This window comes from Oratosquilla oratoria, chromosome 20 (genome assembly GCF_046742065.1).
Source record: "Oratosquilla oratoria isolate Oo_2021 chromosome 20, ASM4674206v1, whole genome shotgun sequence".
NCBI lineage: Eukaryota > Metazoa > Arthropoda > Malacostraca > Stomatopoda > Squillidae > Oratosquilla > Oratosquilla oratoria.
In genome coordinates, this window is record NC_134796.1 from 34,334,604 (window position 1) to 34,345,808 (window position 11,205).

An 11,205-nucleotide genomic window follows, 5' to 3' on the forward strand; every position below is an offset into this window, starting at 1 on the left:
CTCCTAGGGTTTAAGGGGTGGAAAGGGGTTTAGGGAGTGATGTTTTATAGGCTTAAGGTAAGGAGGATAGAATGGGTTTAGGGGAGAGGGAAATAGGAAAGGAAAGAGAGGAGGAGGAGGAGGAGGAGGAGGAGAGTGAGAAGACGTGGGGGACACTCATTTTTACTATATATATATATATTTTTTTTTTTAGAAAGGAGAGGGTTTTCAGCTCTTCCGTTATATCTGTCTTAAGAGCGATTTTTTTTAAGTTTAAGGTAAGGAGCTCAGAGAGGTTTGGGGGAAGAAAAATCCTGAAAGGAAATGCCAAAAGAGGGAACAGAAGCGGACATGTCTGTATTGACAACGCATTAAGAATTTATTGATGTTTATATCCTCTTTTCTTATTCCTTCTTTATGCGGCAACCCTCTCCCTCCCTGCCTTCACCCTTGAACTACATCCTTCTTCCCCTCCTCCTCCTCCTCCTCCTCCTCCTCCTCTTGTAGCCTCCTCCTCCTCCTCCTCCTCCTCCTCCTCCTCCTCCTCCTCCTCCTCCTCCTCCTCCTCCTCCTCCTCCTCTTGTAGCGGGCCCTCCCCTTCCTCTTCCCCTCCTCCTTCCCCTCCCCTCCCTTCCCCTCCCCCTTCCCCTTCTCCTCTCCCTCCCCCTTCCTTTTAATTCAAAAGAATTCTAAAAGCCTGTACACAATACCAGGCGAGCAAAGGAGAATATTACCTTGTGATAGCGCTTATCTATTTCAATAATGAATAAAATGGTCTGGCAAAACTAAAACCCATAAGGGTGGTGACGAATCATGTTTGCCTTTAGCCTTCAGGACAAGTACGGTAATGTCCCAGGTACTTGGAAAAAAAAAAAAAAAAAAAAAATATATATATATATATATATATATATATATATATATATATATATGCAAAAGGGTTAAAGAGAATTTTACTTCTTTTGATCTTGCATATCACTCAACATATTTGTTTTGTTCCGGAAAAATCGACATGAAACACGCTGGACAAGGTCATACATCTACTGGCATCGACTTGCACGTCTGATATTGTCTAAGAAGGGAGTGTAGGAGGAGCTGAGGACATGGAGTAAAATGTGTTGTTGATGTTGTCGGAGGGAAGGATAGAATAGTCGACAGGAAGAAGGGTGGAGCCTCCGCAAAAAAGGGGAGGTGATCGGAGGGCACGCGTTGGAGGTCGAAGGCAGTGGGAGGTGGGAGGAGCGTGGAGGTGGGGGTGGGGGTGATGGTTCGATCCTTGAAGATAAAAGAGGAAAGGTTATGTCCTGGGAGCCGCTGCAACCCGACGTCCTTCAGCGCGGCTGCACGCGCGATTCCATTCGGTGGAACGAAAGCCCAGCGTGTTAACGGTGTCAGGAGCAAAGCGATGAGCTTTTGGTGGTGCGATGGCTTGATTCGTCACGGCGGAGGGCGGTGACTGGGTTCGGTGCTTTGGGGGGCGACTCTCGAATCCCGTGAGGTACCCACCCAAAGGTGACGGCCTCGTCATATGCTGTCAATTCTTCTTCCGTCGTGTTCTTGAGCATCTAGGATGTTGGAAGTAGAGAACACACCCTCTGAGGAAGCACAGAACATAGAACGTAAGAATGGAAGAGACTGCAAGAGATCATAAGGCCTACACTGGGCAGTTCCATGTCCATTACCACCTATTGTCCTTATTCATAAAGTTATCTAAACTTCTCTTAAAACAATTCATATTTTCAGCGCTCACTACTACATGGTTACTAAGTCTATTCCATTCGTTAATCACTCTGCTGGTAAACCAGTTGTTGCCTATTTCCTTCTTAAACCCAAATTTGTGCAAAACGACACCATGAAAGAGCAGACTAAGAGTAGAGGAGGAGAGTTGTTGTCCCAGTAGTTACTTAGTCATACCTACGATAGGAAGGTGGCAAGTGAAGAACCTACGCCAGGAGGCGCTGAGTAGCTGCGGTCAAGGCCGTCACCTTTGCCCTATTATGCGCTTTCGGAACTGTTCGGGTCAGGGGGCAGGTAAGTAACAGTCAGTGCAGGAAGTCGGAGAGAAGTGCGGGATTCAAACCTTCAGTTAAGCGAATATGAGACCAACACGCTTCCGATGGCACCACCAGCTCACCAGCGTGTGTATATAATATATGATGGCTGAAATGACATTCAAGGATCTCTTGTTGTCCCTGGAAAGAGATGGGAGGCAACCGGAAGCTTGTCCTGGGAAAGGCAACAGGAAATTCCAGGACCGCCCACCCGCACCGGAAGCGTACTTGTCTCGCATTCGCTTAGTTGTGGGTTCGAATCCCGCATTCCTCTCAGATTCCCAGCGGTGACCGTTAGTTACTTGCCCCTCAACAGTCCCTCGGGCGCATAGGGCAAAGGTGACGGCTTCAGCCGGAACTACCCATCGTCTGCTGGCGTAGGCTCCTCACCCTCCACCCACTCCGGCATCCAAGAGACAGTGAGCGAGCGTGTCTCGTGTGGCATTACGCGCGCGATCGGCTGTCGGGAATCAGAAGGGAAAGTCTCTCAGGGGGCAAGTGTCAAAGAAGTGCTTCATCGTGGATTCTGAATAAACGTGACGACCTTAAAGTTCGCAGTACGGAGACAGGATGCCTATGGCATGACGAAACACTGAGAATAGAGAACATAAGAACATAAGAATGGAGGAGACTGCAAGAGACCATAAGGCCTACACTAGGCAGTTCCATGCCCCTTACCACCTTTCATTCCTATCCATAGAATTATCTAATCTTCTCCTAAAGCAACTAATTGTTTCAGCTTCCATTACATGGTTACTAAGTGTATTACACTCGTTAACCACTCTATTGTTAAACCAGTTCTTGCCTATTTCTTTCTTAAACCTAAATTTGTCCAGTTGAAATTCATTGCTACGAGGCCTACCATAATGTCTTAATGTGGTAACCTTGCATAAATCACCCTTGTTAAAGCCCTTGACCCATTTGAATACCTCTATTAGATCACCCCATCACGTATTCGAATCATTCTTCTGTCGAGGGTTCACCATGAAGCTGGGTAAAGCCTTCTTCAGGGTAGAAATTGTTGTTCATGCAATAGGGCTGAAGTGATGACCAATGTTCAAAGATTTATCAAATGAATCACCATACATAGAGGATTCAGAGACGCATGTTTTATAATAAGTTTCCGAACACGTTAGTGTTTAGTCACCTGTTTGAATGAAAGGAAAGAGGGACAGATCATTATCAAAATACTATTCTGTACCACGAGTAAGGCCTTGCTCCTTAAACCAGGTAATAGACCCTGCATATCTTGTGTTGTTTGCTGCAAAGGGATTCTATTCAGCCAGGAGGTGACCCCCGGTGAGCCTGATAGTGGTGGTACTTTTACGAAACACTTCTACCCTGGCAAAAAATGGAAGTATGGAAAGCCAGGTTAAATGGGTTTACATAAATTTGTTGTGTCATTAATGAAAATGTCTGTTTTTCGAGATTTCTCGGCCATCATAGAACACTCGCCAACCAAGACCGAGTCCCATAGGATGTAATATGCTTCTTGATTATATTTGCAATCAGGGTTTCTTTATTACCCCTAGTTTTTTCCCATCATGTTTGCATACCAATATAAAAAACAATAACAACAGAAGTATCTTCATTGTTTGTGAAATGTAATAATTTTTAAAAACATAAGCGAGTCCACACACACACACACACACACACACACACACACACACACACACACACACACACACACACACACACACACACACACACACACACACACACACACACACACACACACACACACACGCACACGCACGCACACACACACACACACACACACACACACACACACACACACACGCACACACGCACGCACGCACGCACACACACACACACACACACACACACACACACACACACACACACACACACACACACACACACACACACACACACACACACACACACACACACAAATATATATATATATATATATATACATATATATATATATATATATATATATATATATATATATATATATATATAAAATCCATGAGCTTATCATAATGAGTAGACTGTTGGACAACATAATTTTGGTTTGAGGTTTGTCTCTAACTCCTCCTCTTCTTCCAGCTTCGGCGAGGCCGAGCAAGAGCCGCGATCCAACGCTCCCCTCGAGGACAATCCGTCCCTTCCCGCGCTCCAAGCTCCGCTCCCGCACGCCGTCTCCCACGCCCACCATCGCCCCCGTCCTGGCCACGGCCGCCCCCGAGTCCCCGCTCTCCTCCAAGGTGCCAACCCTCGTCTCCCCGGTGGCACTGGAGTCATCCTCGTCCTTCTTCGAGCCCTCTGCTACGCTAGCCATCGAGAACCTCTTCTCCAAGAGGCACAGGGTCACCGAGGTGTTCGCCGAGGCGAAGGAGGACAGCAAGGGAGATTCCCCGCCGGCCTTCTTCCCCGGGAAGGAGCTGAAGCGTCCGGCCTTCAAGCGGCCTTCCAGCGAGGGCCCAAGGCACCGCCCGGATCCCATCTATTTCTCGAACCGCAGGAAGTCGCCGCCCCCACGCAAGGGTGGCTCCACCCTCGTTCCCATCACCGTCGAAGGGACCGGAACCCTCGCCCCCCGGCTCACAGCATCTTTCAGCCCACCCTCAACGCCTTCTGAGGTCGTCGTCAGCGCCAGTCAAACCTTCGGATCTCTCAGCGTCATCGGCCCCTTCAGCACCAGGCTGGACAACGGAGTCGGCGAGAACGAATACTACGACTTTCTTTCCACCGAACCGGCTCCTCGAGCCGAAGAGTCCTTCTCTCTTATTGACGTTGAGCCGACGGCCTCTCTCAAGACCATCTACAGCTCCGCGGGCGGTGAAAGTTTCCCAACGGGTCTAGTGACCAAACTAGAAGGGATAATGGTCTCTGATGGTCTAACCACCGAACACGAGACGAGTGTTCTGGGCACCTACATCGACGGCAAATATGCCCAGATCCTCCGAAGCACGGCTCGTATCTTCAAGGTCACGCCGTCCGCTGAGCCGATCAAGCAGGCGGACTACGAGACCGTGAAATCTGTTATCAAGGGCTCTGCAACGCAGTTCATCAACCACGGCAGTGGAGCCACGGCTACAGCCACAGCCACCGCTCTCCCAGTTGAGACCCTCTTCTCCTCCTCCGAGGGCGACAAGGAGACCTCCCCGGAGGCCATCGAATCCTCACATGTAAACCCAGATCTGGTCCTCGCCAAGCGACGTGGAAGCAACAGAGGTCTCCTTGCCTCTCGCCGCCAGCAAGGGCGGGCCACCGTCGACCCCTTCCTTGACGAAAAAGTCGAGGATGACCTCCAGAGATCGGGGACCGAGCTCAGTCCCTCCTTCAGGTTCAAGTCATCGGTCGTCCGACCCACGCCCACGGTCACTCAGAGAAGCGAGAAGTCAAACTCAAAGAGACCTCGTTACCGCCACCGCCCGAGCGCCACACGTCGTCTTGGAGTTCGTCCCACCACCTTCCATCCTTCCCGCCCTACTAAGCCCTACCGTCACACGAACCGCTGGAGGCTCTCAGGTTCCCCAAAGCCCAGGGTCGGTGCCATCCGCCGCCCCGAAGTAGAGAGACCCTACGAATACGAAGACACCACGGATGAATACGTCGACGACTCTCTTCTTCAGCCGACGCCTACCGAAGGACTCAACCTCGAGAACGGAGGCGAGGAGACCATCAACATCGAAACGAGCACTGACCCCGCGGCCACGGATGTTCTCTATGAACTCGCGACCATAAGGCGCCTCCACACCTTCCGCGCGGGCATCAACAAACACACCCGTTTCGTCACCTTCACCAGAACCTTCACCCACGCTGTCGAACCAACCACGGCTCCTTCCTTGGACCTCAAGGACGAGCTCTACGAGGAACCTCCTTTCGAGAATATCCTCGACACTCCCAGCACCGTCACCACGCTCCCTCCCATCGACTTGGGAGAGAACGACCTGGCGGCTCTTTTGGAGACAGTAACGGAGACGTTTAGCACCAGCGAGATCATGATGAAGACGTCGGTGCTCCCGGTTGTTCGCGTGGGAGAGACGTCCTTCTACACCCTTACCCAGTCGTACCACATCGCCCGGGTCGTGACGGCCATCAAGACAGTCCCGCCTGTGGAGGCCTTCTCCTTCATTCCCGAAAACTCCTTGAACGAATACAACGGGCAGCTTCTGGCCGAGGGCACCGAGAACGAGGCCGCTCTTCTCCCAGGCGAGGTCGAGTACGACGAGAACGGGGAGCTGATCGACACGACGCTCGAGCAGCGCGTGCAGCCGCCTCCTGGCTTCCCCTTCCAGGATCCGAACCTCGCCGCCCTGGTCGCCGGACAGTTCAACCCAGAGGCTTTCGAGCAGCAGATGCACCCGGAGCTGGCAGCGGCACTCAAGAACCGCCAAACCGCCAAGGGAAGCGGTCCTCCTCAGCTGAGTGGAACTCAACAGCAAAACCCCTCTTCCTCTGATGACGCCGCCTTGGCAACGCCCGCCCTCAGCCCGGAGCAGCTTCAGCAGCTGGCTTACCTCCGCTACGTCAACCCCTACGCCTTCGGAGGCCTGCATCTGGCACAGCAGCAGACGAGCATCAGCACCGTCCCCGTCACCATCACGACGATGGTAACCACTACCAACACCCAGGTCCTCAGGGTCATCTTCAACGCTCGACCCATCTCGACCACGATCAGCAGTACTGAAGTCGTAGACACGACGATCACAACCTACTCGACGACGGTCGTCACTGTCCAGCCGACCTTGCCGCCCTTCCCGGGTTTCCCCTTCCCGGGTTCTCCCTTCCAGGGTTCTCCTTTCCAGTTGGGCTAATGTCCCTCACGCCCATGCCCACGCATTCCGTCCTCCACCCACTCACCCACCCGCCCATTCCTCATCTCGGACGGACGGAGAGAATGTCCTCGCGTCGTTGCTTCGGCTTCTTGTCCTCTTCTGCCTTCGTCGAGTGCTGGACGTTCGGCCGCTAACCCGCGCTACTAACCTTCACCTTGCGTCCCATGAGTGCGACCTCAGACTTGGGACTTCCCCCCACTCGTTTGTGTGCGACCTCAGCCTTGAGATTCCCCCCACAAGTGAGACCTCACCCATCCCCGCAATTACGACCTCAGACTTAAGATTCTCTTCACCACCTCATCCTCAGATCACCTGGTGCTGCTGCCCTGGCAAAGTAGGTGAGAGAGAACAACTCAGGAAGCATATACTCTTGGAGATATTACACCAAAGGCTTTTTCCCCCTTTAAAAAATGGGAAGAGGAGGAAGAGGGGTGGCTTAGTCAGAGAACTACATCTATTCTATATATATACCAAGAGACTCTTCCCCTTTATAGGTGCAGTAACCAGTAAAGGAATGCACCTACTCAGGGCACTCACATACACCATGAACAATTAGAACCCCTCAGCCAATCCCTCCATCTCATCATTATAGAGACGAGGAAGTGGTTCTCTTCAACATTTCCCTATTAGAACATCTCATAGTGGCTTCATTCTCAAGGTCCCTTTTCCTATTTTTTCTCTTTGTTTTCCTCCCGTCACTGCAGCAACAAGAATCCTTATTCTCATCTGGGGGCCCTTCATCATCATTTAGCATTGGGCCCCCTTGGAGGGATTCAGACTTGGAAAGTATCATTCAACCTAGTTTTGGACCAAAAGGTCTCCTGTCGTATGCTTTTCCATTATAAACTTTAGTAAACAGTGGCAATGCGTTAAAGCAGCTAAAGAAATAGTTGCAAGGCGCGTAAGGAAATTGGAATTACTAGAGAAGATCGAAAAAAGGAGGAATAAGGTTGGGAACTCCTGCTCTGTTATGTCTTTTTCATAATCTTATTTTCTTTTGGAAGCTGCGTCGCACTTAGTTCGTCTTTCATGGGAAGAATCACCTACTTTTTAAACATGACAAATCCTCAGTCGTAAACTTTTTTTTCTATTTACTATTATGATTTTTCACCTGTTCTTCCCACACTCCCAACAATTGTGTACCGAAACGCAGCTGAGGGCGTTCTGTAGCAATTCAAATTATTAGGAACATTAGGGTTCCACTCCAGCCATGCACAAAATCTAAGACTTTTCAAGGTGAGGAAGGTAAATGCATTGTGCACATTAATTCATCCGTGTCCTTTGACTGCAACATAAAAGTCCTGCAGAATTAGAAAATAAGATGTAAAATACATGGAATACATTTGTTAGTCCTTTTTATTTTTGAAGGAAAGTTAAATCTAACTTTTGTTGACAAATGTACGGTAATGGACAGTGACCTGACTTAATGAAAAGTAAATATATCCAATGATTGAAGGCATGATCAATTGAAGGAAATTCCCATTAGATTGTAAGACACTGACAGTACTTATATTCAGGTCTTCCATATACATATATTGCATATACCTGTATATATATATATATATATATATATATATATATATATATATATATATATATGTGTGTGTGTGTGTGTGTGTGTATGTACAAACATAAACATATTGTTCCGTCCAATTGAAACTATAGATTAATTATAATACTGAATATTTTACTAACAGTAACGTATTTTGTACATATATGTAAATATAGTTAGCATTATTCAATTTCTAAACTTATGATAAAAATTATACAGTATCTAAGTAATAAAGCTGATGATTACAAAATGAGTTTTAACTTAACCTACAGTTCGAAAGCTTTTCCTACTGTTATGGCTCAGGTTGGAAAGATATTTGTTAACTGTAAGGGCATACCGAATGCCCAAGTAACAACAAAGTTAGAATGGGGTCATGAAAACCATCAGACTATTGGCATGCCGAAAGACGGAGGACAGTGTTTACCATTAAATATTTTAGTACAAATTATAATCAAACAGGGACAATAACCGACCAAAATATATACAGAAATAATGGAGAATGAGGGAACACATAATATATACAGAAATCACGGGGGAATGAGGGAATGAGATATGTAGTAGATTGATAAAGGAAAAGACTGAAACCTGGAACGTCGAGTCGTCCTAGTCCAAGCAATAATGCTTACAATCCAGCGGAGGCAGGGGCTGGTAGCTTAGCTAGAGGCGAGTCTGCTGAGTTTTGGGAATACCTGGCTTATATAGTTTATCTAGGCTGACGTCTTGGTCGGTGATTAGCTGAGGACGGTTGTTTAGGCCGAACTGCCAAACTATCGTTTTGCTGAGGAACGGCCCAAGTGGGGAAGGGGGAGAAGGCTGACTGCTTGTTCCTTCGAACAAAAGGCAAAGTAGAAGGATAAGGGTAGTTGGAAGGGTGTCATTTAGGTGAATGGGTATCTTGACACCCGGATGGGGTATCGTGTCACCTGGCTAGGGGTAGTATCGTGACACCCCCACCGAAGACCTCCGAAGGGGAACACGAAGGAGGTTAGCTGACTGGAGCACGGAAGAAGGTATCTGCAATGATGTCGGGCCCTTTTATATGGTGGATATCTAGATGATACTCTTGTAAGGTTAGAGCCCAACGAAGAATCTTCTGATTCTGCAGCTTGGCTTTCTGAATGAAAGCGAGAGGATTATGGTCAGTGAATATCTTGATGGGCGCTGCTGATGATTGGAGGTAACACCGGAACTTCTTGACTGCCAGGACGAGGGATAGGGCTTCCTTCTCTATGGTGGAATAACTCTCTTGATGCTTGTTGAGCTTCGCTGAGAAGGTCACAGGATGGAGAATGGTGGAGGTAGGATCAGGTTGTAGCAACACTGCCCCCACTCCAACTCCACTGGCATCTATTTGCAGGTGGAATGGTAGGTTGTAGTTAGGAGTCTTGAGCACCGGTTCGGAAGTCAGGAATGATTTGATGTTATCGAAAGATGTCTGGCAGGATGGGGACCACTGGAAGGGTTTGGTGGAGCTGGTCAGGTCGGTATGAGGAGCCACAACGGTGGAGAAGTTTTTGCAAAAGCGGCGATAATATTCGGCCATCCCAAGGAACATCCCTCGAGCAAAAAAAGACTTCTGTAAGTTGATCACCAATCCCGCCTCCTTCAGACGATGGAATATACCATCTAGTCGGGCCAAGTGGTCTTCCCAGTTGTCAACTACCACCACCACATCGTCGAGATATGCTCCCACTCCAGATAGACCTTGGATGATGACATTAATTAACCTCTGGAAGGTAGCAGGGGTATTAGTAAGTCCAAACGCCATCGCTCGGTATTGGTACAGACCAAAAGGGGTTACGAAGGCAGAGATGGTTTTCACTTCTTGGGTTAAGGCTACTTGATAGTAGCCTTTTAACATAATTATGGTTGATAAAAAGGGGGCATCACCTATCATATCTAGTAACTATTCAATGAGGGGCAAGGGTTATGCATCTCGGACGGTGACATTATTTATCTTACGATAGTCCGTACACATACGGGATGAATTATCTACCTTTGGTACTAAAATGTAGGATGAAGCAGAAGGGGAATGGCTAGGTTCTGCCAAACCATTATCTAAGAGATACTGGACTTTTTTTTCTAAGGACTTCAGTCTTTTCGGGGTTTAGGGGCTATGGACGCTGTCTAATGGGAACTTGATTTGGATCTTTTAACTAAATGTTATGTTGGAAAACATTGCATAAGCCTGGGTGGTCCAGGTTAATTTCTGGAAACCGTTTTATGACACTGATTAATTGAGTTTTTGACTTGGGTGAAGCCCAGAGAGGTACTCATCCAGGTGGTACAATGTTTCTCTATTGGAGAAGGCACTGTTGGGCAAGGGAAAATCTGTAGTTGGGGTGCCTTCGTCCTTCTCCGGCAATGTTACAGGATTCACAATAGATATGGGCACGCTCCTGGTAACCTCCTCTGGTGGTCTGGAAAGGTAACGTTTGATAATATTCATGTGTACCAGCCGCTTTTTTCCTTTTATCAGGAGTTTCATTTATGTAATTTTAAGGTTCTTGCTGCTCTAGGATCTTATATGGCCCAAAAAATTTCTTATGCAAAAGGTTAGTTGATATAGGGAGAAAGGCCATTGGAGGTTCTATCATACTCCAAATTACTCCTTTTCTGTAACTGGGAAAAACGGGCCTTGGACAAAGTTCTCAATTTATGTAATTTACTTCTTAAACTCTGGATACATGTATGAACATTCGTTTTCTCCTGATTAGATTTGAACCATTGTTTTCTGAATAAGGTCAAGGATCCTCTTAAGGATCGCCCGTATAATAATTCAAAGGGTGAGAACCCTATGGCCTCATGGTTAGCT

At 47.9% G+C, this 11,205-nt stretch overlaps 1 protein-coding gene across 1 annotated transcript in view; it reads left to right on the top strand.

Moving 5' to 3' along the window:
• Positions 1 to 8,457, top strand: part of LOC143036454 (uncharacterized) — a 108,125-nt gene extending 99,668 nt beyond the window's left edge. The window contains exon 3 of the mRNA XM_076203831.1: positions 4,104 to 8,457. Coding sequence (XP_076059946.1) covers positions 4,104 to 6,817 — 2,714 coding nt within the window. The 3' untranslated portion in view covers positions 6,818 to 8,457. The remainder of the gene's footprint in view (positions 1 to 4,103) is intronic.
• Positions 8,458 to 11,205: the final 2,748 nt, after the last annotated feature.